General features: G+C 35.9%; 5 protein-coding genes and 1 pseudogene across 7 annotated transcripts; 5 read left to right on the top strand and 1 right to left on the bottom strand.

Moving 5' to 3' along the window:
• The first annotated feature begins 654 nt into the window (after positions 1-654).
• Positions 655-2,395, top strand: LOC121744185 (la-related protein 6C-like). The gene is made up of 9 exons (XM_042137639.1): positions 655-1,002; positions 1,070-1,151; positions 1,226-1,320; positions 1,383-1,534; positions 1,618-1,699; positions 1,772-1,819; positions 1,894-1,962; positions 2,028-2,120; positions 2,191-2,395. The coding sequence occupies exons 1-9, from the start codon at positions 655-657 to the stop codon at positions 2,392-2,394; spliced, it is 1,173 nt and encodes a 390-aa protein (XP_041993573.1). The 3' UTR covers position 2,395.
• A 1,935-nt stretch (positions 2,396-4,330) lies between these two features.
• On the top strand, positions 4,331-8,488 carry LOC121745318 (peptidyl-prolyl cis-trans isomerase CYP40-like). 2 transcript variants are annotated; one of them, XM_042139173.1, is made up of 10 exons: positions 4,331-4,632; positions 5,060-5,560; positions 5,663-5,750; positions 5,856-5,908; positions 6,589-6,693; positions 7,587-7,662; positions 7,764-7,801; positions 7,921-7,981; positions 8,082-8,191; positions 8,280-8,488. In XM_042139173.1, exons 1-8 carry the CDS (start codon positions 4,459-4,461, stop codon positions 7,972-7,974), a joined length of 1,089 nt encoding a protein of 362 aa, XP_041995107.1. In that variant the 5' UTR covers positions 4,331-4,458; the 3' UTR covers positions 7,975-7,981; positions 8,082-8,191; positions 8,280-8,488. The 2 variants fall into 2 exon arrangements, with proteins under 2 accessions (XP_041995107.1, XP_041995106.1); XM_042139172.1 differs by having other exon boundaries at positions 8,082-8,195.
• A 1,052-nt stretch (positions 8,489-9,540) lies between these two features.
• Positions 9,541-10,674, top strand: LOC121744131. The gene is made up of 2 exons (XM_042137572.1): positions 9,541-9,858; positions 10,245-10,674. The coding sequence occupies exons 1-2, from the start codon at positions 9,600-9,602 to the stop codon at positions 10,502-10,504; spliced, it is 519 nt and encodes a 172-aa protein (XP_041993506.1). The 5' UTR covers positions 9,541-9,599; the 3' UTR covers positions 10,505-10,674.
• A 1,728-nt stretch (positions 10,675-12,402) lies between these two features.
• Positions 12,403-13,335, top strand: LOC121744211. Its single transcript, XM_042137690.1, has 2 exons — positions 12,403-12,625; positions 12,921-13,335. The coding sequence occupies exons 1-2, from the start codon at positions 12,508-12,510 to the stop codon at positions 13,178-13,180; spliced, it is 378 nt and encodes a 125-aa protein (XP_041993624.1). The 5' UTR covers positions 12,403-12,507; the 3' UTR covers positions 13,181-13,335.
• A 4,340-nt stretch (positions 13,336-17,675) lies between these two features.
• On the bottom strand, positions 17,676-20,941 carry LOC121743064 (polyadenylate-binding protein RBP47-like). 2 transcript variants are annotated; one of them, XM_042136245.1, is made up of 6 exons: positions 20,440-20,941; positions 19,280-19,655; positions 18,721-18,752; positions 18,515-18,645; positions 18,140-18,236; positions 17,676-18,016 (listed from the first exon to the last, which is right to left on the bottom strand). In XM_042136245.1, exons 1-6 carry the CDS (start codon positions 20,773-20,775, stop codon positions 17,894-17,896), a joined length of 1,095 nt encoding a protein of 364 aa, XP_041992179.1. In that variant the 5' UTR covers positions 20,776-20,941; the 3' UTR covers positions 17,676-17,893. The 2 variants fall into 2 exon arrangements, with proteins under 2 accessions (XP_041992179.1, XP_041992178.1); XM_042136244.1 differs by having other exon boundaries at positions 19,280-19,757; positions 20,440-20,939.
• Positions 20,942-23,664: 2,723 nt separating this feature from the next.
• LOC121744671 lies at positions 23,665-26,273 on the top strand (annotated as a pseudogene).
• The last annotated feature ends 568 nt before the right edge of the window (positions 26,274-26,841 follow it).

Genomic DNA, 26,841 nt, shown 5'->3' with positions numbered 1-26,841 from the left:
ATATCCCCAATTCAAACTACTTTGTCACTATGTATATCCCCAAATTTAAATAATGCATCTCCCACTTTAAATTATAGGGCAAATTACTAAATGAATCACAACAAATGGTCAAATTCTGGTTAATCGCAATTTTTTCAAAAATCTGAAAATTAAATAATGAAAGAATAAGATTTCTCAATTATCTCTGCGATGATGTCTATTTGTAGTCTTCAACATATTTTTATTTTGGTAAAAAGAATTTTTTTTCCAAAAAGGCCAAAACTGAAGGAATCTTGGCTTCATCGATGGGCTTTGTTTTGGGCAAGCCCATTACTCTTACCCTTTATAATGTGATATAAGCCACGAAACAAAAGTACTCCTTCTAGAGTTTGCGAAATTTTGGGTATTTGCTTTGTTCTATTCCAACGCCACTATTATCTCTAAATAAATTAAAAATATATAAGAATAATAAATACCACGAACTTCCAAAACATAACAAATAATTTGGGTCAAAACTAAAAATCAGGAGAAAACAACAAATTTTCCCCACAAATTCCAACCTCTCATACTCTGCATTAACAAGTGGTAACAAAATAGGAGTAATTCATTTATTTTTATTTTTCCCTTTATATTTTTCATTCCCATCTAACAAACCAAAAAAAGGTTCCAAACAAAATGGCGCAAATGAATGAACATGAGTATGCTCGAGAGAAAGAAGACTCCGAGCGGCGGAGCAGCAGCAGCGGCGGCGGTGGCAGTGGGTCGTTCAAATTCAACGTGGAGGCGCCAGAGTTCGTCCCCGCCCCGGCCGCACCCATAACCGGCTACTTCTACCCGTGCTTCCCGTCTATGGACGGTGGCACGGGCAGCTGGATTTACGTCTCCGATCCGGAAATGGCTATCCCGTTGGCGGTTCAGCCTCGACCTAACGGCAAAGCCGCCGCCTCCGCCCACATTTCTCCGCACCACCACCCTAAAGAAGCCGTTCTTTCCGAGGAGCTCAAGCAGAAGATCATCAAACAAGTATGTCTATCTCTTCACTAATTTTTTTTTTGATTGAAAAAAAAATTGATTTGATTGTGTTGATCAGGCGGAATACATGTTCAGCGACATGAGCATGCTCGCGAATGAAACCCTGGTTAAACACGTGAATAAGGATCCGGAAGGCTACGGTGAGATTTTTCGAAATTAAATCTATAGAATCGATATTATGTTTCCATGCAGTTTGATTGTATCGAATCGACAGTGCCTATAAATTTTGTGTCGACGCTGAAGAAGCTGAAATCGTTGAACGTGAACAACCAGATGGTGGCGCAGGCTATCCGTTTCTCAACGAAACTGGTAATGAGGAAATGGAAATGGGTGGGTTGGTTTGTTTGTTGATGTGTTGGTTATGTATGTAGATCGTGAGCAGTGATGCGAAGAAGGTGAAACGAAAGCATCCGTTCACGGAGAAAGAGAAAGAGGAGCTGCAGCTGCGAACTGTCATTGCTGAAAACCTCCCTGACGATCACTCTCATCAGAAAATCGAGAAAATGTTCAATGTGGTCGGAAAGTAGGAGGCTTAATTAATCTCTGTGTTTGCTTGATTGATTGACCATGAATAGAATGCTTAGTAATGTATGTATATGCATGCAGTATAAAGTCGATCCGCATATGCCAACCACAGGAGCACAGTTCGTCGTGGTCTTCAAAGGGAGATATAGTTATCAGCAACAAGGTAAAAGCAGCCAAAGATTGTGAGCCCATCAATCATCTTTCTTAGCTTATCTCCTTGTTTGTGATGGTGTAGCTTCACGCGCTGGTGGAGTATGAGAACTCAGAGACAGCGGAGAGAGCAGTAGGTATTGTGTGGGAGGATTAATGTAGTTTTAATTATATCTGCTAACTGATGGAATGAAAAAAATTCCTCAGGCAGAGAAGCTCAACGACGAAAGGAACTGGAGAAAGGGGATGCGAGTTAGGGTCATGCTCAAGCGCTCGGTGTGTCCGCCTAATTCATCACCCATATTTCACATTCATGACAATTTATGTTTATTGATCTGCAGCCTAAGTCTGTGCTCAAGTGCCGCAAGTCAGAATTCGACGTCTCTTTTGAAGACGAAGACTCGTCCTCCCGCCTAAGCAACTCAGAAACTGAGGTACATCTTCCTTTTTTTTAAAAAACTTTATTCTCTCAATTACTTTACTTTTTTATTGTTACTCGTACAGGCAGATGAGAATGGAGCAACGCTGAAGAGGAGCTGGTCTAAAAACAGAGGAAAGGGGAAGCAGCCGCAGCTGCAGGCGACGCGTAGTCTGCCTGCAACGTCGTCGCACTTTGGCAATAACTTCCCGGCGAAGGGGCCGAGGATGCCTGATGGGACTCGAGGTTTCACCATGGGGCGGGGAAAGCGGCTTGCCATCCAAGTTTGAATCACGGGATTTCAATTCATTATGGCTAGGACCAAGCTTGATCCCTTTTCAGGCAAAGAATGTAGTGTTTGTTTGCTTTTTTCATTCAAATAGATGGTTAGATTTTGCATGGAGAAGACCACCTTATGTTTTATACACTTAATACTTTACTACTTATCATATTTGTATTTATTAGTTTATACATTTTTTTGTTCAGTGGATATATGTTTCATTATGTGGATTATTTATATTCGGTATTAGTTTTGAAAAAAATAATGATTAGATAAATTTGAGATTATGTAAAATGAAATTAGGTCCATTTATATAGTATTTCAGTATTAGAAAAAGATACTCCACAATTAGTGAGCTTGTTTGATTTAGGCGAAACACATTTAAAGATCCTTATATTTTGATTTTGTGTTTCGATGAATTGGTCATTCTACAACTTTTCTTTCCGTATTATTAGCTCCTTGCCTCCTTCTACTTGAATGATTTGATTCAAATTGAATTTTTCATATTAGGATCTCCTTTTTCTTTTTTTTCCACACATATATATACTATATATTTTTATTTTCCAATAAATTAAATTACAAGTAGATGTGAAGACCATACACATAAAAACAACACAACATAGCGTCATAGCCAATTAGAAGAAAACGTTCCATTTGCTTGAGACATCAGGATTTAAATCCCGAAACATTTAAATATTTTTTGTTTTTGTTTAGCCATTTTTGTTTTCTCTTTTCACCTTTTTCTCTATTGGCTATTACTTCTCTATGTCCGTGATTAGGGGTCTTATTTTTCCATTTTAGTCTATTCGTGAATAGAGCCTCGGTTCATTATTAGGAGTATTATAAATGGTAATAGTCTTATATCCTGTTAACTCGTCTCATTTATATTTCATTTAAAACTAATATTATTTCATTAGTTTTTTATACTATTTCTTAAAATATGTACAAATAATAATTGAGACTTTTAACTGTGGATAGAGATAGAGTCTTTAACAAGAAAGTTTGGATTTTGTAGGGGGGAAGTCTGCAAACTAGGCTACAACATCTGGCTATTGTTCCAATGCAATACTTATTTCTTAACAAATCAAATCAATACTCAAGAACACGACGACAGCCTTGGATAAATCTACGCTATACGCTTCCTCCAACGTGATAAATCCAATATTTTAATGTATCCTCAAAATTATGGGTCCAAATATCCAATATTTCTTCACCTCCAATGAATTATCAGACTTTACTGATTTGTCCTAAAGCAAAATTGATTATAGAACAATAAATCTACGTGACCAATCAAAAACTAGTTTATTTAAGAAAAAAAATTAATGTATTTATGCATTTAATTAAAATATATGAACACATATATAGTACATGAAACATGCATAATATTATGGTCATATATTAATAATTTGTGTATAATTTTTTTACTTTTTTGGAACATAAAATATAACTAATGCGTACTTTAATTTAAATTTGAAAAACAATAGAGAGATAATTCAAATATAAAAATGACGCCAAAGACTAATAAAGTCTTCTTAACTTATCCACTAACTACATTTATTATTTTAATATATAATTAATACATCAAAATTACTAATATAATCTCATTTTGGTTGTACAAAATTTGGTTGTTTATCATCACTCTTATATAAAAGGATACACTACTATAACGAATATGCTGAGTCACTGACACTAATTAATTAATTAAGATACACTTAAGTAATTTCCATTTACATATACTTTTGGAAGAAATAAAAAAAAAGAAAATAAAGTATCTGGTTTCTTATTAAACGTGATCCTGCTCACTTTCTAATCATCCGACCTAATTTTCTTATTAGCAATTTAAAACTATTAACTGAAAATTACTAGGGCCGAAAATTAATTAAATAACTTTATACATGCGGCGCAGGTTAGCTAGAGGCACTTGTTTGATTGAATAGTAAAGAAACAGACTTAGGGTTTAATCAATTTGACTCTTCCAGATTCTTCTTCTGCTCGCCTATACATATACACACATGTATATACACTGAAACGACACACGGTCAACGTACACTGTGAGTGAAGAAGAAGAGCAACCATGGGTGGCAGGCCTCGCTGTTTTTTGGACATTACCATCGGAGATGAGCTGGAAGGGAGGATCATCGTCGAACTCTACAATGATGTAGTCCCCAAAACCGCTGAGAATTTCAGAGCTCTTTGTACTGGAGAGAAGGGCATTGCCCCCAACACCGGCGTTCCCCTGCATTACAAGGTTTCTACCTCTCCATTTCTCGTGTTTTTCCCACACATAAGTTTTTGAATGTTTTAAAAATAAAATAAAATTCATAGATCATTTGGAATTTTTGTTTGGTGGAAGTGTCGCGTAACTGACTGTTTGAATGATTTTTTTTCGTTTTGTGATGAAATTTTGTTTCGGTGGAAATGATTGGATTGGGACCGATGTCTCGTTTGTATGAATTTCTACTTTAGAGTTGTTGTAGGACATGGAATGTGGAAGGAATGATGGTTGTTTAAGGTTAATTGCTGCCTCTGTTTCATGGATTTTTGACTGGGTTTGTTTTGATTTATTTTATTTTAGGTTTGCAATCTGTGCAGAAGAGATTAAGGCGTTTGTGATTGGATTAAGCAATTGGTTAATTCTGTGATAGTTTCTTATGATTGTTTTTGGTTCATTTTAGGGATCGCGTTTTCATCGTGTCATTAAAAGTTTTATGGTACAAGGTGGCGATATATCTGCTGGGGACGGGACTGGTGGGGAATCCATTTACGGGCTTAAGTTTGAAGATGAGAATTTTGAACTAAAACATGAAAGGAAGGGTATGTTGTCCATGGCCAATGCTGGGCCCAATACTAATGGTTCCCAGTTTTTCATCACCACAACTCGGACATCGCATCTGGATGGAAAGCATGTTGTGTTTGGGAAGGTCATCAAAGGCTTGGGAGCTGTTCGTTCTGTTGAGCACGCCCCTATTGGTGAAAATGATTGTCCCACAGTTGATGTTGTTATATCTGATTGTGGAGAAATTCCAGAGGGAGCTGATGATGGCACAGCAAATTTCTTCAATGATGGTGATTTGTTTCCTGACTGGCCTACTGACCTTGATGAGAATTCTAGTGACCTATCCTGGTGGGTGACAGCTGTTGAATCGATAAAAGGATATGGAAATGAGCATTTTAAGGTGAAGAGTAACTGAATCAGTAATTGATAAGAATACTTTACCCTGTTATGTTATCGCTCCTATTGAATTGTCATTTTATAGTTTTATATGTGGTGTTTGTAGAAGCAAGACTACAAGATGGCTCTTCGGAAGTACCGTAAGGCTCTCCGCTATTTGGATGTGTCCTGGGAAAAGGAAGAGATTGATCAAGGTGGTCAGAATATTCTCATCTTTTCCATTTAAAAGTAGCATCTTCATTTTATACTTTCTTCTCTTTTTAGGGATGATTTCATTCTTGTTCCTTTTTTTGAGACAGATAAGAGCCAAATTTTGAGAAAGCTGAAGGGACAGATATTCACCAATAGTTCTGTGAGTTCCCTTTTTTTATTGCCATCACTTCGTTACAATTTTTAATTAACAGGAAAGCTTTGACTGAACTCAAGTGAGTACTTGCAACTTAAGTCCTGAGTTACTTTACCCACATGTAGAGGGGAAACTATTCAAGACTTCAAGCAATATGATGATGGATTTTTATGATTAATGCCACTTAGTTCTGCATCCTACTGTTCTGCATATGCTGTTTGCCTTGAGTGAGTTATTGCATGTTCCTATTCACCCATGTGCATTGGGTGGTTCATATCCTTTATTTGCATCATTTTTAATGGCACACCAGATTACAAGTGGAGTTTTTGACAACTACTAGATGTAACAAGGTCATATAGAAATGTTAATGCTCAACATTTTCCCATGAGTTTTTCATGTGCGTGCACTGGCACTCATGCATGCACATACTCATTATGTGTAGCAAGATATTTTTTTGAATAGGCTATCAGTTACCAGTTCAACATGTATTGGTTTCAAGCGTTTAGCTTAGCAGCAATTACTTTACTAGCTTGCTTGAATTAGTTCAAAATTTAAATCATCATTCAGTAAACATTTTGTCCAATTTGGAAATTATGGCACACTATATTTGACTATATGTTAGTATTTCTGAATTATCATTTGATAGAGTTTTCTATTGCTCCTTACTTACAATTGTCTTTCTCTAGGCATGTAAACTAAAACTAGGAGACTTGAAGGGAGCACTTTTGGACACAGATTTTGCAATGCGTGATGGTGGAGACAATGCTAAGGCATTGTTCCGGCAGGGCCAGGTTGGTACTCCATCAATCGTAAACACCTCTGATGCATTAGAATTTTTTTTTTCTCAAGTGTCCTGTGATAGTTGACTTGGTTGTTATCATATTAAATGGACATTGTACCTTAACTTGATTGGCCACCTCACATTTCAATTTGGAACGTCTAATATTGTAATTTTATTCTTAAAAGACAACTCATTATGTGAGTGTCCTGTTACCTTTTATGATGTTTGTCTTTCAGTCAATTGACAATGAGCCTCAGCCCTTACCCCTTGTAAAAAGTAATGACCCAACCCGATACGACCAAGGTCAGCATGACTTATGATCATTTTTTGTAGTTTTTTGGTGATGTTGTGCATTATGCTTAAGATGCTGACAAAAGGATTTAAAACTGCTTCTGGCATAACTTGTGCATAAACATAGGTTTTGGAAGGGAAATACCTGAGAATGAGTTGATAGTAGTGAAAATACAGCATGAATACAGATTGCAATATCATACATGACTTAGACTCTTCTTTTGTTTCAGCAAAATTTGCATTTCTAATGCATGAACTAGATCAGTTTATTGTAGTGGTACCTTGTCAGTCGAATGTTGATTTTGATATACGATAGTTTTCACTTACTCGTGAGAGGTTGAACTTTTCTCTGGTTTTCGTTGAAGTGTGCCTACATCTTAAATTTTGTTGCACACACCTTCAAGTGATTCACTTGAAACCTGTTTAGATCATATGGAATCTGGTCTTTGTATTTTGAAATGATTTCCTTATTTTTTTTGGTGCACGTTCATTTCTTCTTTTTCCAAGCTATGTCATTGATTGCCCCCGTCAGGCATTGCAGCATAATTATTCTCGCTGCTTCTCATCGTTTATTATACTTATATTTGTATACTCATCCCCTTAATTGTCTAGGCACATGTGGCTCTCAATGATATCGATTCAGCAGTAGAAAGCTTTAGGAAGGCATTGGAATTGGAACCAAATGATGGTTAGCAACCAATCTCCTCTCTCTACTCACTCAGATTCACTTGTGTTTGTTTGTGCATGTTAATGATCTTTCCATGACTATCTTTACTGCTTTTGCTGTAGGATCAATAAAAAAGGAGTATGCTGCTGCAAAGAAGAAGGTGAGGACCTGTCTTTGAGATTTTGTAATCATTGAAATGTCTTTGAGATTTTGTTATCACTGAAATGTCACCAACGCTAGTGCAGTGTGCTAAATATTTTGCTATTACTGGAATAATAGGTTGCAGATAGGCACAATCAGGAGAAAAAAGCATACTCCAAGATGTTCCTATAGTGATAGAGTATGAACTTCATAACATAATTTTTGCATCTCTATAACCACGCCTAGATTTCAACGATCCGTCTGTTGATTGAATACTTTGTTTCTATCTGGTTACTTAGGGTGATTGGTTCAGGCCTGTTTTGTTGTTCTCGAGTCACCTAAGGGGTCTAAAGGTATTGAACTTGTCATGAAAGATCTACACAGTTGCAGATGATTTCGGCACCTGACTGTAGGTATTCGTTTTTTCTCTTTCATAAATCAGTGCCTGAATTTCTACAGATGAAAATAAGTTCGCTTATGTTTACGAGTTTTTACAGATTTTGAAGATGAGACTTGAGAAACCAGACCCCCTTTTTGGTAGACACCACAGTACTATATTATGCCTGGACCATTCTTAAAGGCAGCAAGCTTTTTTTGTATTGTTGCAACTTGCAATCTACTGTACTTTATTTTGCACTTCCATTGAAAAGTTTTCAGACTTTCGTACTAGATTACTAATGGAATTTTCGAACTTTTTTGTACTCCACTATGTTTTCTCATCTTTCAGTTGCTAACCTTTTTAGGCTAAAAATTTATCATCTTATACTCCCTTCGTCGCATCGAAATTGACTTATTTTCCTTTTTGGTTTGTCCCAACCGAGATGATTCATTACTAAAACGCAACACCTTTAAGTCTACTTTATTCTTCCTCTATTACTTTACTCTCTGCACTTAACGTACAAAATAAAGCTGCATAAAATTTCGTGCGGTCCAAAAAGAGGAACATCTTTCCTAGGAGGGGCTACTTCTTATCTAAATAATAGTAACAAAAAAATATGGGATTTAATGCTATCATTTCATTTTTTTTCCTTGAGCTCCAACAAAAAAAAGTGAAATACAGAAAATGTGTAGGTTTTAACGTGCTATTAAATGATGTCATGACAACATCACCAAATTAATGATATACAAATCGCAAGTTGCCAAACATAGACGACTTTCCATTTTCAGGCAAAGCGCACTTTGCTAAAATTACTTCATTTTTATTAATTAATTAAAAATTACACAGTAGTTTATGACTTTCGACATATTTGAGGTACTGAATAAAAATACCGAAAATGGTGGAGTCGATTCTTTTGACCTATAAGTTGACTATATTGTCAACATTTTCAACTTCTGTTCAAAATCTTTGGTTTTTTATATACAAATTTGCAGTAGCAACCACACGATTGCATGTCTTTGATTTTTGCTTGAATGTGATTTTTTTTTTCTACAATTTTATAAAAAGTAAAAGAGTCTATTCACACGTAAGTGGCTACAATTGTACTATGCATATACTCCCATGAGTATTTACACAATAATTTTAATGCGTGTCTTCATCCCACGGACTGAAAACGCCATGCTTAAATCATAAAAAACTCACGTGGGAAATAACTTAGTAATAAATATGGAGACAAAATAAATCCTTTTTACACCAACTTATAACCTTTACAATGCAATTTTACCAACCACCAACGAGACTTACAAACTAAATGAAGCCTCTCGATATCTATATAAACCCAATCTCCTTCCTTCCAACACCATCAAATACCACAACTCATATAAATCCTACAAACATTCATCGATCACTTCACTTTATATATTTGAGTTCTTCTAAAGAAATGGGTGTTAAATACGGAGGTGCATTTCTTGTTGTGGTTGTTGTCGTTGTGGTTGCAACAACATTGACATTAGATGTTGTTTCAGCAAACAAAGAGTGGAGCACCGTAGCTGGAAACTGGAACAAGAGGCCACACCCTAATGGAACCGAGGCTGCCCCCAAGAAATTCACGGTAGGCGGAGATCAAAACTGGCGTTTCGGGTTTAACTACACTAGTTGGGCCATCAATAACGCCCCCTTCTTCTTAAACGACACCTTAGGTAACACTCCCTTTGTCCCATGTTAAGTGCATTGTATATTTTTTTTGTTAAGTGCTAGTAATAAACTTTATTCAGTTTCCACTTAACTAATTCACGACAAAAATCTCGCCAATTACTAGCGGATTTCACAAGGAGATAAAAATCCGTCACGAATTAGTAATGGCATGTCTGTTGGGATTAGTAGCGGATATTCATTAATTTTTGGCAACATAATAGCGCGCCATAATTAGTGGTGCAGTTGGTAACGGATCAATATCCGCTACTAATTAGCAACAAGTTAAATACATCCGCTGAGTATTTCTTTATTAAAAAAATAAAAATTACTATAAAAGTAAATGACACTTTCTTAAATCTCATGCTAAAAATTTGATATTATATACGTGCAGTGTTCAAGTACGATCCACCAAACGACACCACATTTCCTCACAGTGTTTACCTGCTGCCGGATTACCGGAGCTTCCAAAACTGTGATCTGAGAAGAGCTAGGAAGATCGGGGACCTGAGTGCAGGCGGTGGCGATGGCTTCGAGTTCGTGTTGAAGAGGTGGCAGCCTTACTATTTTGCATGCGGCGAGCACGACGGCATCCACTGCAAAGATGGCCTCATGAAATTCACAATCTGGCCCTTGATCCGTTGGTTCTATTGAACAAACACTACTTATTTTCATTCGTATTTGAATTAAAGAGAATACTTTTGTTGTTTTTTGGTTTGTTTTCGTGTGATTTTGTTATTCATTTCATGAAGCAATATTTGTAACAATAGATTTGAGTTGTTGTTGAGTTTGTATTCATCACTTTGAATTTCAATAAAGTAATGTTATTTGATCAAATAGTGACATTGCTCCAATCAAGAAAATAATAGGAAAAATCTTAAATTTCGTCAAATTATAGTTAGTTCTACAATTTCAAAATTGGATGATAAATTAACTTTTTTCTCAAATTTCCCATGTTGCCTATTTGTAATATGTTGTTGATATTGCATATATGTGTTTCAAATTGATCATATTTATATGCTAATTGTGTTGAACAAAATAACAAAACTCATTGACGGTCATCCACATAAAAAATTTTCGGATGCCACACCAGACATAATTTCGCCCAGATTAAATCTCGTGAGAAACTTGAGAAGAATGCTAAAATTTATAATTTTTATTGCTGATTTTAAAATTGTGAGAAAGATTAGAATTTGACCAAAATTTGTGATTTTTCTTGTGTAATATTATATTCCCCAGCAAAGAAATACACGGCACCAACACATTCTGTCCTCCTATTTTATTATCTTTTTACCTTTTCCTCCATAAATGAAATTATTTACTCAATATAACATGAATGTGACGAGGCATGTGTTTTCGTTTAAATTCATGTGCTTGGTAGTAACAAATTTGTAGGTTGTGTCTTGACTGTTTAATAAAACAAAATCCATTACAAAATACTCCACTCTGTTCTAGCAATTGAGATTTTGTTGAAACACGCTTTTGTAATAAAGTTGAATTCCAATGCAAATGAGTTTGAAAAAAAAACAGTCTCCCTTCCATTTTCAGGTGATAGCGCACTAGTTGCAAATTCATATCAACAATACCTAAAATTGAAGGATTATTTCTTCCTCATTTTTGACTTTTGCGTAGTTGAAAACTACTAGTAAGTACTATGTTAATTTTGACTAGGATAATTATAAGGGTTTACATTGATTACATTAACTCGGTCTTTTTGTCACTAGTATCCTCTTGTTAATAGGTATAGCACCCATCTTTTATCCCAATGAATCAAGAATGACTGAATATATAAAAAAATAAAACCAATTGATACACAAACTCAATTTTCTAAATCTCATTTATTAAATTGTCCAAATACAACCATTCAAACTAACAATAAAACCTTATATATTACTTAATTGAAACTAAAAGATAATTCAATCTCTTAAACAAATACTATAATTATATTCAAACTAACTTCTAGTTGGATTCAAATAAATTCAACCCATTAATTAGTCAGATTTGACACAAACAATTAAAATAATTGAAAGTAAATCTAAATCTAAATCTAGAAAACAACCAAATGAAAAACTCTCATGGCAAATCTCATCTTCATCGCAAGAGGCCTCACAACTACATTAGGTAGACAATGGTTTGCTCAATTCACGTGGCTAGGAATCAAACCTCAACTCAACTTCATGCTGAAAAAAGCAGGTGTATATTTTAATTTCACTAGTTTCTCTATCTTTTCTGACCAATTGCATTTATCAATTTTTACACACACACACACACACCAACCCACACAAGTAAAAAAAAATGGAATTAAGTGACATAATCGGCAAAACGCGATGTAAAATAATCATGACATTAAGTGGATGACTTGGAAAATAATTCCAAGAAAAATAAACACGCCGAACCTTAATAATAATAATAATAATAATAATAATAATAATAATTCTCCGATATGCAAATTTACCAACCAACTAAAGAAGAAAAAACGACACATAACAAGTGGAGTAGTATATAAACCCTAAACCCCTCCCTCCTTAGAAACACTCTATCTTAAGCTAACAACCCTTCAATAATAAGCTCAAAAGAAAAGAAAAAAATGGCAGCAAAATGCAGTGTTCTTGTTCTTGTTCTTGTTCTCGTATCGACATCGATGTTGAGAATTGCCGATGCAAACAAGAACTGGGGCGCAGGTGGTTTCTGGGGCTACAGACCCAGAAACGCGACCAACACATTGGTCGTTGGCGGATCCCAAAACTGGCGCTTCGGCTTCAACTACACCGACTGGTCCATCAAGAATTCCCCCTTCTTCTTGAAAGACACCTTAGCTACCTAACATAACTACAATATTAATCTCTCTCTGTTTGTTAGAAATTAACTACTCATTTATAGAGCTGTCAAGATCATCATTTTGTCGATGTGACTGATGAAACTATATATGAATACACAGTCTTTAAGTACGACCGGCCAAACAACACCACATAATAAAATGATTATTACAATTGCATAAAATGTCATAGTTATTTTGTCATGCATATAATAATGTTTTTATTTTAACGTACCCCTATATATGAATATGCAGTGTTCAAGTACGACCCGCCGAACGACACCACATTCCCACACAGTGTTTACCTGCTGCGCGATTTCCGGAGTTTCCAAAACTGTGATCTGAGGAGAGCCAAGAAGATTGGGGATGTGAATGAGGGCGGCGGTGGCGGCTTCCTGTTCGTGTTGAAGAGGTGGCAGCCGTACTACTTTGCATGCGGGCAGCGCGACGGCATCCACTGCAAAGTTGGGCTTATGAAATTCGCAGTGTGGCCGTTGATCCGCTCCTTCTATTGATCCAACACACTAATATAAATTATTTGTAACAAAGAATAAGCATCATTAATTGTGTTTTGTGTGCCCTTTTTGCTTTTGTTTCTTTCCCTCCATTTTGTTGCTCAAGATTCTTGTTCAATTTGTATTCGCCCTAAGATTCAATAAATTTATCTTCAAACTCATTAATCAGTTCAAACATGGAATATATATAGTTGTACTCCTTAATTAGTGAAGGGTGACAGTTGATCCAAAATCTTATTTTTATCATAACTTAATTTAACTAATGGTTTCATTTTGATATAAGAAGTTAAGAGTTGTCATAATCATTGTTTCATGGCCTCATTTTGATACATATATATATTCCGTCAATGTCAATTTTTACTTATGTCACATCCGAGTCATCTGCTTAATTACACCATTCATACAAAAGTTTCACCATTATTACACGTTGATACTAAAATATTCAAGTTGACGTAATTGAAACAAAAATGTTTTATCTGGTACATTCTGTCGCCAGATGTCTGACGATGTCAATATTTGTGTGTCTACTTGACATCCAAGTCATCGGCTTAAATAACAAATGAATGGTTACATAATCTCATTCCCCCAATTTCCAATTCATAAGTAAGGGCTATGTTACCCTCAAATCGTTGTTGCAAAAAAATTTGTAGTTGGGGGAATAAAGTTAACCTTACACATGAACAAATGAAGAAAAATGCAAAAAGTTATCTGTATATATATGGCTGATAGTTTTGGTAGTACTATTCAAATATATGAAACCAATTATTTGTTGCCATATTTGATATATTTGGACAGACTTATAGTACTAGTATTTTTCTTGTATGATTTCAATCAAGAGTAGTGTTGATAACTGTTATTCATCACAGATAGCATACATATTGAATCAAGGATAAGATGTGAAACACTTCTTACTCTAGTAGTGCTAATACATTTGATCATGTCTGAGACTAAGACAGAGTTGGAGGAAGCTTCCCCTCCAAGAACGAAGTGAAGACGGTTAGAGCACGCTCTGGCTGGTAACTATGCACCATGTGTCCGGCTCCTCTCATTGTCACGAACGTTACATTTTCATACTCCACAACGTATCCTCCCACCTCTTCTTGGATGTACCAAGGGTACCATGGAGTCTTTACCGGTATCTCCATCTTCGCCATTGAATACATCGTAGCAGTCACTGGCACCACGTTGTCCGTGTCTCCACTGCACACACACACACACATACCAAGATCATCATCCATTTCTTTCACTACACATCATATGAATACATACCTAAATATCCAAACTCTTAAGGCCATCAGCCATCAACTCCTTGATGATAGGCAACACTGTGAATGGTGAGTCATTCCAATCTTCTCCTACATCCTAACTGCACAAATGCAACATTATTGAACCTATGTTGCAAGATGCTGTGGTGAGAGAGTAGGTACTAATTAATAAGTACCTGCATTCGGTCCAATACACGGGGATCGCTGTCGCATGAAGGGCTGTTTTGACTTTAGGGGTGTTTAGGTATGACTCTAACATATTCATCAGAGCACTGATAAAATCCTGATGATATCTACACATGAAAAAACATGATTGTCAACACAAGAATCACTACATTCAAGAGACGGCCGAGGAAGAGGAGTAGGATGAACACCAGGAAACATAGACGTTATAAGGGAAGATATTGCCTCTTGCATCTTTAGCCTCAGATAAGTAATCATAGCACTCATCTGTAGTCCCACTTAAACTAAAATCACAGTTTTTCAAGATTGCTTGATGTGTTTCACTGAATATGAGAGCATGTCCCCCTAGAAAATCATAAGACCCTCTCTATTCATCTTCCCAATTAGGGGTGTTGAAACGGGTAGCAGGTAATTTATTACCCAAACCAATACCCAGAAAAATCAGGTTCAGGGTCGGGGTCAGGATCGGGTATTAAAATTAGGGCAAAATCGGGTATCAGGACCCGATACCCGATTTTTACCCAACTCAAATATACTTACACTTAATATAGTTAAGTAAGAAAAAGGCTCAACCTGTAACTATAAAACTCAGGTTACACCCTTTGTTCATTTATTCACTCAACTAAACTTTATTTAAGACTAATTGAAACCATCATTCACTCTACTACCGATGTGGGAAAACTTGGCAGCCAACTCTAAAATCCTCTTTGTATTCACATTATGACATTATATACAAAGAGGGATCTATTTATATAAATACAGTAATATCAAAACAGGATTGACTAACAAATTTTGCTCATTGATTTTTAGATATGAATGTTTTAATAGTTTGTGTTTTTTAGAGCAAGAAAACATCACATTCTATTCTGTTTCATTAAAAACATTAAGCTTTCATACGGAAATATTTTGAATTACTTCAAATTCTGGGGAACAAGAATTGTCGTTAAAGATGACTACAAATAAACATTTGTGTATACCTTAATTGACATAAATGAAAGGGAAGAGATTTTAGCAAAACCAGATGATGAGCTAACAAAATAAATATTCTAGTAGATGAAAGAGTATATGAACTAGAGTGGGAAAAGGCTTTAGGCAAGAATATTGGTAATTTGGTATTAGGCAGGAAGCCTTCCTTCAGAAAAGAAGAATGGCTGATAGACGCAAGAGGCATCATAACCATAATCCTTATAAATATTGCTAATTGTTCAATCTGGTTCGGGTGCGGGTACCCGATTCAAGGAAGATCACATTTGCAACTGCACCACAAACCCATACTTGTTTTAACATAAACCAAACACAAACAAGTTAGATTCTAAGTGATAAACTAACAAACCATTGTTCCAACTATATTGGTTGGTCCCTAAAGATGAGCAACCAGTCCAGTCCCTACACCAACAACATTCATTCACTTAATCATTGGCAGAAACAACATATCTTTAAAATGGTGGCATATATACTAATTACTAACCTCCATTGAGCCATAACACGAGAGGCGTGGTCGAGGGGTCTTGGGACTCAGCAAAGTAGTAGAACAGAGCTCTACCGGCATCAGGATCCACGGTCACATACCCCGAGTACTGAGAGAAGTTGACCTCCGCTTGCCCCGGCAAACTCGAAACCATGTCAGCCTCCTTGAGTCCCTCTTGGGGTCCAACATAAACAGGCTTATATTCACCAGACACAACCTTGGTGGTGCCATAATTCTCCCATCCTTTTGCGGTTCGACCTTAGATGAACTTGGTAAGAGGATCGAACCCTCTAGTACCGCCATAGCATTGCACGCAAAGCACAACACAGGCAAGAGATAGCAACAAAATGCTTCCACTTGCACTTACACTTACAACCTTCATTTTGCTTTTTTGTTTTTTATTTTGTGTTTGAATGGTGTAAAGAGGGAATGAAGATAGCCTCCTTACATAGGGCATCAAATGAAGAGTGCATTCCCAAGAACTCATAGCAATGCAGCTGGCTTGTTTTTGTTTACAAGCTAAATTAGTCTAAATTATTGCAGCTGCCCTCTGCTTATTACACCACCAGACTTCCTCATTTTATGGGAAACAAGTTGTTGAGATGAGATTTTGAAAGATCTCCTAATCTCTTTTATTTTTGTTCATACTTTATTCACTGGAGATGTAGTAACTAATTTTGTCACTAGTTCAGTTGCTAGTTTTATTTGATCCAATGATATCAATGACAATATTTCTGGTCTCTCACCAGCAGAAAATAATAATGCATTATAAGAATAATTTCTTTGTTAAGATAAGTTATAATTGAAATACACAAGTAACCGAAAAAAGAACACTTATAAATGAGCTAAAGCCAAGATCACATGTCAAAAAGATTTAAAAGCAAGAACGCAGAATTAACACTGTGCTCTATTAGAGGTGGAAAAAAAGAAGAAAAATGAAAGGTGTACAATTCTTAGTTGCCAAAAACTTGTGCTCTCATTTATCCCAATTAAGTCTCACTCACTATCCGATTAAAGTTTTTATTATTATTAATATACAATTATGGTTTATTTCTCTGAATGTGGATTTAATACTGATGGAGTTCACCGGTTGAAATTGGTCGGATCAGCTGAACCATAAACGAATATAGTTTCATTGATTCGGCTTACCGGTCGGTTTTCAAAACGTTACCTAAATCTAATTGTCAAGGTTTGGTTTGAAAAAAATTTAAACCAAGGGTAAACTAAATTGATTCTAAGTTCTCAGGCAAAGTTATTCTTGAACAGAAGCTCATTAATTAGTACTATTGATTTTACAATAAAATTTCCATAATTTAGTGACACATATATAGAAGGGAAAAATACAAACATTTATTATACGGCCGAATCACAAATCAAGTGATTATTACTACCTTCACCTTTAACCAACACAAACACAAACACAAAGTCACAGACAATCTTGAACAAAAGAGGATTGATTACATTCAAATAAACCAATAAGAAAAGTTTTTAAGAAATTCACAAAACACATTTGGCCTAATTATTAGTACTATTTCACTATTATAAAGTGTGGAAAGCACATAAGCAAAATATCAACTCATAAATCACAATATAACAAGCCATATATAATCCATAGTGAAATAAATTTAAAACTGTCAGACCTACAAAGAATGAGTAAATTAACCAATTCTAGCAAACTCTTCCACACCAAAATTTTTAATACCAATTTAAATTAAAAAAAGAAAAAAAGAAAAAAGAAAACACAACTCTCTCTAGATAACTGGTTCTACAACATTGACCGTGGTGGTTGTATTAAGACTAGCTGACTGATTGCTCGCGGCTCCTGCTACCATTTGAAGAAGCCACCCAATAGCCTGGACCACCATAGCCAGATCCGTTGTAACCTTGTCTTGCGTTCCACTGATTATAATCCCCTCTCGGCTGCCAAACACAAATTAACTGATAAAACATACCATGGGAGCCCTCTACATAAATTTCAAACCCTATATATTTAACTCAACATATTAGACAATTGCTATCCAGGATCCAGGACATTGGATTTACCTGCTTGTTGTTTAAACTCCGGCCCCAAGAAAGGCGAACCTTCTGCTTACCAATAACTGTCCCATTTAATCTGTTAATTGCATCCTCAGCATTGCTTCTGTTGAAATGCAAAATTATATAGGTCATTTTATTGCTTAGTGATTGAAATCCATGTTTCCCACCGATAATATACAAATTGTAGTAAACGAAAAAAAGTCTCTCCATAAAACAGTATCTACCTGCTGGAAGAGACAATCCTTACATATATACATATTCATATAGTATTTCATTTATATCGCTTGGCACCTTCTCCATATTCAAGAAATTATTAACGTAAATAAGAATGATTTCAGACATTGCAGTCACAAGCACAAAGAAACCACACAACAAAATTACCTTATTGCATATTGTACAAAACCACATCCCTTTCTAGCTGGTATTTTCACAGAGACAAGCTCACCAAATGGAGAAAAAGACTCTCTGAGCATATCATCAGTGACTTCAGAGTCAAGTCCTCCAACAAAAATCTACAACAGACGTACGTATATCAGCTTAATCATGAAATTTTTTCCAATAACTAGCAATATCAGAGCTGTACTTACAGTTGTGCTGGATGACTCATATTCAGATTGACCTACTCGTACAGTATCATTTGAAGCACATCAACCAGTCGAGACAAAATAAGTCAGGATTCTTGAATAAATGTTAACTAATAAGAATAGATATAGCTCATATGGAAAATATATATGGAAAGAGGCAACTTTCCAAACAAAACAAAGAATAAAAAGAAAGGAAAGGCTAAATTTTGGGTGAAAGTTTTTATGCCATACGAAATATTAGAATTAAAAGATGCAAATTGACAAGTTTTCAAACTTAACTTTGTCATGGAGTACATGATATTGAAGTGAAGTGTAATTTAAATTAGAAACAGATTCATGAACTTTATAACATGAGTGGAGCAAAAGAGACCTGTAATACAATAAAATTATGAAACTAGCAGCAAGTGATTTACTGAAACAAGACATATTTGGGGGAAAGAGACTTGTGAAAACATAATATTACTAATATTTATGTTAAAAAACCACCTAAGAACTAAAATATGGGAAGTTTTCTTGGCCAGAAATTCACAGCAATATAATACTAGTAGGAGAGACATTGCACCTTGAGAATAATGTTGTTGCTGAGATGAATACTTCTTGGGGGTTGCAACACCAACTCGCATAGGCCTATTAGAGCATTCAACACCATTCATTTCTTCCACTGCTTTAGACTTTTCATTTTCATCATTAAACCTGACAAATCCATAACCTTTCGAACGTCCAGTATTTAAATCAACCACTACTTTTGCATCTTTGACAGAAGGATACCTACTAGCAAAGGTTTCATGCAACAGTTCATCATTAACTTCAGGTGCTAAATCTCCAACAAATATGGACAACTCAGAACCAGCTTCAGGGCGCCTATCACTAGTGCTAAAGGCAGCCCAGTTTAAGCGAAAAGGTTGATCTGCCTTAGGCATCTTGGAACCATTGTAGCTCTGCAGAACATTGTCTGCTGCATCGTGAGAACTGAACTCAATGAATCCATATCTATCAGATAGACCAGTCTGTCTATTGCGAATCATCTTTACAGAAATAACCTACATGTTTCGATTTAATAAATCATATCAAATATACCAATAACAAACATAAAGAAAATGACAATGACCGATAGCATAAAAATATGCATCTTGCAACACATGCTTTTCCAGTCACGGACTCATAGATTGATACGGAGTAGTTTTCATCTTTTAGGTTGCGAATTGTAGATACCCTATTTTTGGGTCCTGAACTGATAGAACACCTTTCTATGCTATCTCCATCTCCCCTCATCGTGATGTAAAAGGAAAAGACTTTACAGTGACAATCTATCGGTATGTGGTTTGCTTCACAAATTAATTCTTATCTGCAGGCTCCTTTAACTAATCTATCTATCAATATTCAGCACTCTCTCTCCAACCAATGAATTATTCATATGGAGTACATCATTTAGTTAGGATAATATCAATTGAATCTTTTCCAATAATAAGTTCCCGAACTTTACATGAATTCTCCTTAGTTATATATTCAAATTAATTATAAGAGTGGCGGCGTGTGTCTGTGCACACATGATCTGAAACCTAATTCATCAAATCAAAGAATTCGAGATTACAACACATCAACGAAGTTAAAATTTCGAATCCCTGCGGCTAAAAATATTCAAACAACGAATAATCTCGAGCAGGAAAACCGTGTAGAGAAGAGCAATAGAATCTACGCTTTCAGATGCGATACAATTCTCACCTCTCCGGTTGGAGAAAAGCAGGATTGGAGATAATCCTCATCCATCCACGGCTGGAGATCTCCAATCCAGATTGTCTTGTTGTCATCGGCAGAAGCCTGAATCTGATTGCGGTGCTTGGGCGGGTACTGCTTGGGTTGTTGCTGTTGGGGGTAGTAGGGCAAGTAAGGATGGTTATACATCATCTGCTGCTGCTGCTGCATAGCCATGGTCGGGTACTGCACCGCCATCCACCATTGATGGTAGTGCTGCATCGCCGCCAATTGCTGCTGCTGCTGCTGCTGAAGCAGCATCTGCTGTTGCTGTTGCTGTTGCTGATTTGAATCTCCGCCGCTCATCCTCGAGTTTCGGTATGGACTCCTTGAATCTTGAGAGAGGGATTTACTCGAGTTTGGGTGTGGTGGAAAATATTTGGGGATTTATTTTAGGGTTGAATGGATTCTCTTCTTCCTTTTCTTCTTTTTCCCAAATATAAGTATTTTCCTCTAAAACAGATAGGATTCGGTATTCCACTGTTTTATTAACAAGAAAAATGAAATTGGAAACTTTTATAGGAGTACAATTTAATTGGATGGGATGGGTTCTATATCGATTTAAATAAATTTAAAGCTTTACCATACAAACAAACAACCTTCCAAATAGGAAGAGAGTTCCTAAAATAACTACCTATATAATTATAATATATTAAAAATTATTAGTGTATTACATTTTTAATTAATATTTCAATTTTCAAGTGTTACGATTCAGATCATTAATATGGCCCAATTGGTAGAGGAGGGTCGTATATTTGATGGAAGAGTTATTAGTTTTCTCGATTGCTTATATCATACATTGCGCAAAATGTATGATTTTTAATTCATGATCTTAATTTAGCGGTCATCCATCGAGTTCGAGTGCATAGGGAATGGAATCTTGCTATCGATAATTTATCGCACTATGCGTATGGTTTGACAAAGATTTCCACGCATTAGAGATGATATCATAGATAATTGTAATAAATTTCTTTACGATAAATTATGTATTTCTTATATTAATTAATTTCTTATTTACGCCTTTTATTACCAAAAAGAAAAGAATGAGGTCGCAGCCTATACTTTTTGAGGTTGAATTCAATGTAGCGTTATTTTTGTGGCAAGAATACAAAGTAACAAAGTCTATATTGTATACATCAAGATCTAATGACCAAAACTATTGGTATTATTACCCCTAAAATTGAAGGATCAATTTTTGAATCTGGTCTCACACGCTTAATTGTCATTATTTTATTATTTTAAATAGTAAATTTTTGTCCTTTTATTGGTATGGTGAGGTTGACTAACAAAATTCTATTTTATTATTTTAAATAGTAAATGCAACTTATTTTGACTAGCTCAAAGTTTATTAATTGAACTTTAGATTTTTAACTGATGTGAACACGTTAGTTGCTACTTTGAATACGTATCTGAGTAAACCAACCTTCAATCTAACTTTATCTTACGTGTGTTTGGTAGGCATGTTAAGTTATCATAACATAATTAATTATAATGGGCTTTAAGATAAGAATTAAGATTAAATCTAAGATAATTTATCAAGTATTCTTGTTTGGTAACAATGACAAAAATCAGGATAAATACATAAAATGACTAATTTAACCTAATTAAATTAATCTTATCCCAAATTTGTCCCTAGCACACATTTCATCGTTCATTTCTTCCTCATTTTCTCTTAAACCCAAAAGAGTAGGGCTTCTCCGATCCGGCTTCTCTCTCCAATCCAGCGCCTCTTTCCAAAGTATAAATCATTAACATTAACATTTCATCAAACACATTGTGGGCAATTTTATTTAAGCACACAGAAATCACTCCACACAATCGCACACACAGGAAACTTCCCTACAAAAATCAATGATCTAAATTCACGACGCAAAATAATAAACAAAAGCACATGCTCCATTCAAATTTCCTCATTCCTACCTAATAAAAGCAATTTCCACCTCCTAAACAAGGAATAACAATCGAATATGACTTACTCAAAATTGATTAAACTCTCCCAGTTCACATCAACATATGAAGCATTTCGTTTTTTATGAGAGTGTAGAAATTTTGAATTGGAGATTTTTCATGAAAGAGGTGAAAGAAGAGGGTTGCAGACTTGTAGACTTGCAGTCTTTCCGTAAATTGGAGATGGCGCAGAATTGTTTATGAAAGAGGTGAAAGAAGAGGGTATATTGGTAAGTTTACATCTAATCTGGGTTATGGATATATATAGGCCTGATAAATTAACGGACTTGTTTTGGGCTGATAACAAAGATGAGGAATGAACTAATTTGTTTCGGGCCTAGACGGGCCGCAATGGGCCCATGTCTTAAACATGGGCCCATGTCTTAAACATGGGCCATATAAATAGTTCATCTTATCTACCAAACAGTCAGATTAATCAAGATATCTTATCTAATCAATGTTTGTCTTATCTATCAAACACCCCCTTATCCATCCATTCCACACGAGGCCATATCAAACACCCCCTTATCCATCCATTCCACACGAGGCCATTTCAAAGTGGGGTCAAGTCAATGATTCAATTTTGATTGCTAGTATTTTATGAAAGTACACAAATTTTCAAAAGCAAAAATGTAAAAGAAGAGTCTTAGCCGGTGTGTATTCTTATGAGAACAACATCTTACACCTTCTACCCCATTTTTTTAATACTAGCATGAATTATTTTATTAAATTATGCACCCGCAATTTTAATTCATAAGTTTACTAATTCGATAGAAATTGGGATTAGATGAAATGAGGGGACAAAATTGACCCTACACTCGCACTATTGTTGGTTGCGCGATAAATAAGTAGGAGCAATAAACTTGTCACACTTTAAAATGACATACATTAATTCGGAGTTTGTTTGTTACTTGATCCTATATTATTCGAATCTAATTTCTACTCCTTGATGTATACTCCATATTAACAAACATAATTAAATGTGCTCAAACAGACGCTATTAACGATAACTAGGATTACATAAATTAAACTTCCCAAATTTCATTAACAATTTGTAGATCAACAAACACTAATGTCAAAAACCTTAGCACTTGTAAGGCGCAGGTAAAAAATGTGCGTTGTAGCATTTAGTGAACCTGCGGGTGCAGGTGGACCCGCCGATGTCGAAATATAACTTTGGGAACGTGATATGGCAAACGAGGGCGAGACTGGGGGCGTAGGACGACGGCGCTGAGGTTTGTCTGGACGATGAGGGAGGCCGTGAATGCGGTCAACGACAACTATGTGGTGATGATTTTATGGAAGAGAATGCCGGTCTGGTTTGTAATGAGGGAGTGGTTTGTTTGGGTTTCAGGAGGTGGATTTTGGGTTCGGCAAACCGGTTTGGGTCGGTCTGGGCTGGTTTCCGTTGATGAATACGGTTTATTTGCAAGTAAAATGCACGTTATGCCAATGAATGCACACAACACACATATTTATTTCCTTTTTTACAAGGGTGATATATATGTTTCAATGTTTGTGTGGAACAATATTCTTATAAATGATTGATTTTACGTGTTTTCAATTTCTAAATCTATTTAACTCTCGACTTGTATTAGCGAATGTCAACTTTTTATTGAGAATACAAACAATTTTTTATATATATGAATCTTAATCTATGAATATCACACACAACACCGTTATTTTCACCTTCAAACTACTTAGTACGGAGACTGAGCAGTGTTTTTCTTTCATTCTAACTACATTTAGTTTAGTTAAACCTCTTATTTATTGATCTATGTGAATCGTCTTAAAAATTGTGGACAATTTTGCGTAGAAACATATATAAGTCAGCACGAAAGAACAATTTGCATAGAAACATAAGTCAACATGTAAAGACGTCAAACGATCATGCAATATTCTCTAATAATAGTTTGTCGAGAAAAGTTTTAAATTGTATGTTGTACAAGGATGTGTTCGCAAACATAATGTATATGTGTATTATATTATAGAAAATGATAATCGAGAATGCAATGCATCACATCCTTAATTGGGAAAACACATCACAAGGTGCCCCTTGGCATTCCAGATTTTTGGTTATCAATAACGCCCTTCGTCGATGCACGATCAAACTGCCACGCCCAACATAGGAATGATATAATTTAAGAAATTTGAGCTCCATTGACAAATGATTATAATTTTTAAAATAATTAATAATTTTTCATTTTTGTAACTTTCCATTCTTTTTAAACTTCGATGAATATAAATTAAATTATGTAGTATATAAAGATAAATTAATGAATTCAAAAGGTAAGTGAAGTGAATAGTTAATGATATGATTATGAGTATTTAATGATCTCCAATAAATAAAACACCAACACCGCGAAAAGGAGTCGAAGCCCACGGCCCCACGCATAATTGCTAGTAACAATTAAAAAAACAAGATGATATTTATATAAACGCGAGTTTTTCATAGAACGTAACCAAACGCGCTTTCAAGCATAACCGCCAAAATCCAAAACAGGTAAACAGTAGTGGAACACTAGTCCACTTCACCTTCATTATCATTCACTTCTCTCTCCGTCACTCACTCTCTCTCTCCATCAAAACATGGCAGCTCGCCGGAATCTCTCGCTCCTCTTCTTCGTCGCATTCTCCACTCTCCATTCCCTCTCCCATCCTCTACGACATCTACCCATTCATCCGAGTCTACAAAAACGGCACAATCCAGCGATTCATCGGCCAAGACTTCTCCCCTCCCTCCACCGATCCCGCCACCGGCGTCCAATCCAAAGACGTCCACTTCTCCCACCTCTCCGCCCGCCTCTACCTCCCTAAAAACCCCGCCGGAAAGCTCCCCCTCCTCATCTACTTCCACGGCGGCGGCTTCTTCACCGAGTCCGCCTTCTCCCCGACCTACCACCGCCACCTCACCTTCCTCCAAAATCGCCGCCGTGTCCGTCAATTACCGATTAGCCCCCGAGCACCCCCCTCCACGCCGCCTACAACGATGCGTGGCTCGCCCTCCAATGGGCATTCTCCCGTTCCGATCCGTGGATCAAAAATCACGCCGATTTGGGGATAGTTTACCTAGGAGGAGACAGCGCCGGGGCGAATATAGCCCGCCGAATGTCCATCCGGGTCGGGTCGGATAATCCAGCCCCGGGAATCAATCTGCGAGGGACTGCCCCTTTTTTCTAGGGAAGAAGGAGATCGGGAATGAATGGGGAGATGCGTATGCCGAGGAGCAGATGCGGAAGCTGTGGGTGTACGCGTAGCCGGGTTCGGAGGCGGGTCTGGACGACCCGCTGGTGAACCCGGAGATGGATCCGGGGCTGGGGAGGGTGCTGGTGTACGTGGCGGGGAAGGACGTGCTGAGGTTTATTAGGGGGAGGTACTACGCGGCGGCGCTGGGGCGGTGCGGGTGGAAGGGGAGAGCCCGTGGCGGATCCAATGTATAACAAGTTATACCCCAAATATTTTCTATTTAATTATATATGTAGACATTTTTCATATTAAGACTGAATTGGTGCAGTGGTATTCGACATCTGGGATCAATTCCCAAAAGCTGCTGCCATGCTTCGAGTTTTGGCTTCGTTTCTCAACCATTCCTGATTTTACTACTATTTTATTTTAATTTTTATTTTTATTTTTATTTTAATTTTTATTTTATTTTTATTTTTATTTTTATTTTTATTTTTATTTTTATTTTTATTATTTTATAAATGTGTTGTCCTCTTTGTCTGGATCTAAAGTCTAAACTAATCAGTTGGCGCCAGCTGGTCAGTGTACACTGCACACTGTGGTAAATGAGTGGTGTTAAATGATCCTATTATGGTACATCAAGTTTTTTTTAAGACTCCTGTACCCTTAAATAAATTCTTTGTGTAAAATATATTTATATGTATTCATACATCTAAAATTTAAAATAGTACATTCTTATTCAATTAATAATACGGCGGAAAACTGAGGGATGTAGAATTACTCTTTTTGTTAATGTGTGGTGAAGAGTCGATGAAGAAGGGAAAGAGTGGGGATGGGAAAGAGTTCTTAGTGATTCAAAATAATGCACTAAAAATTATTTAATCTTCACATAATTTTCTATATGAATTTAATTTAATTATTCATTAAATTTGTTATTATACTAATTCTCAATTTTATTAGATAAATTTAAATAACATACATTATGACCATGATAAATTAAAATACTTTAATTTGATATATAAGTAATTCATATTTTATAGAGAATTGAATTTCAATATTAAAAATATACAAAAAAAAAAACTAGTACTCCTCCGTAGTAGATTAAGTACTTTCAAGTGAAATATGAGATTAACATTGAAAGTGAATTAAATCATTTGATATCCTAAATTAGTTGCGACACTTTTATGTAGTCTATAATTGAATGTAGTTGAATAATTGAATGTTTGAATTGGAAATTTCAAT

This window comes from Salvia splendens, chromosome 8 (genome assembly GCF_004379255.2).
Source record: "Salvia splendens isolate huo1 chromosome 8, SspV2, whole genome shotgun sequence".
Classification (NCBI taxonomy): domain Eukaryota; kingdom Viridiplantae; phylum Streptophyta; class Magnoliopsida; order Lamiales; family Lamiaceae; genus Salvia; species Salvia splendens.
Note: the sequence above shows the minus strand (reverse complement) of the source record. Positions and strands in the feature narration are given on the sequence as shown.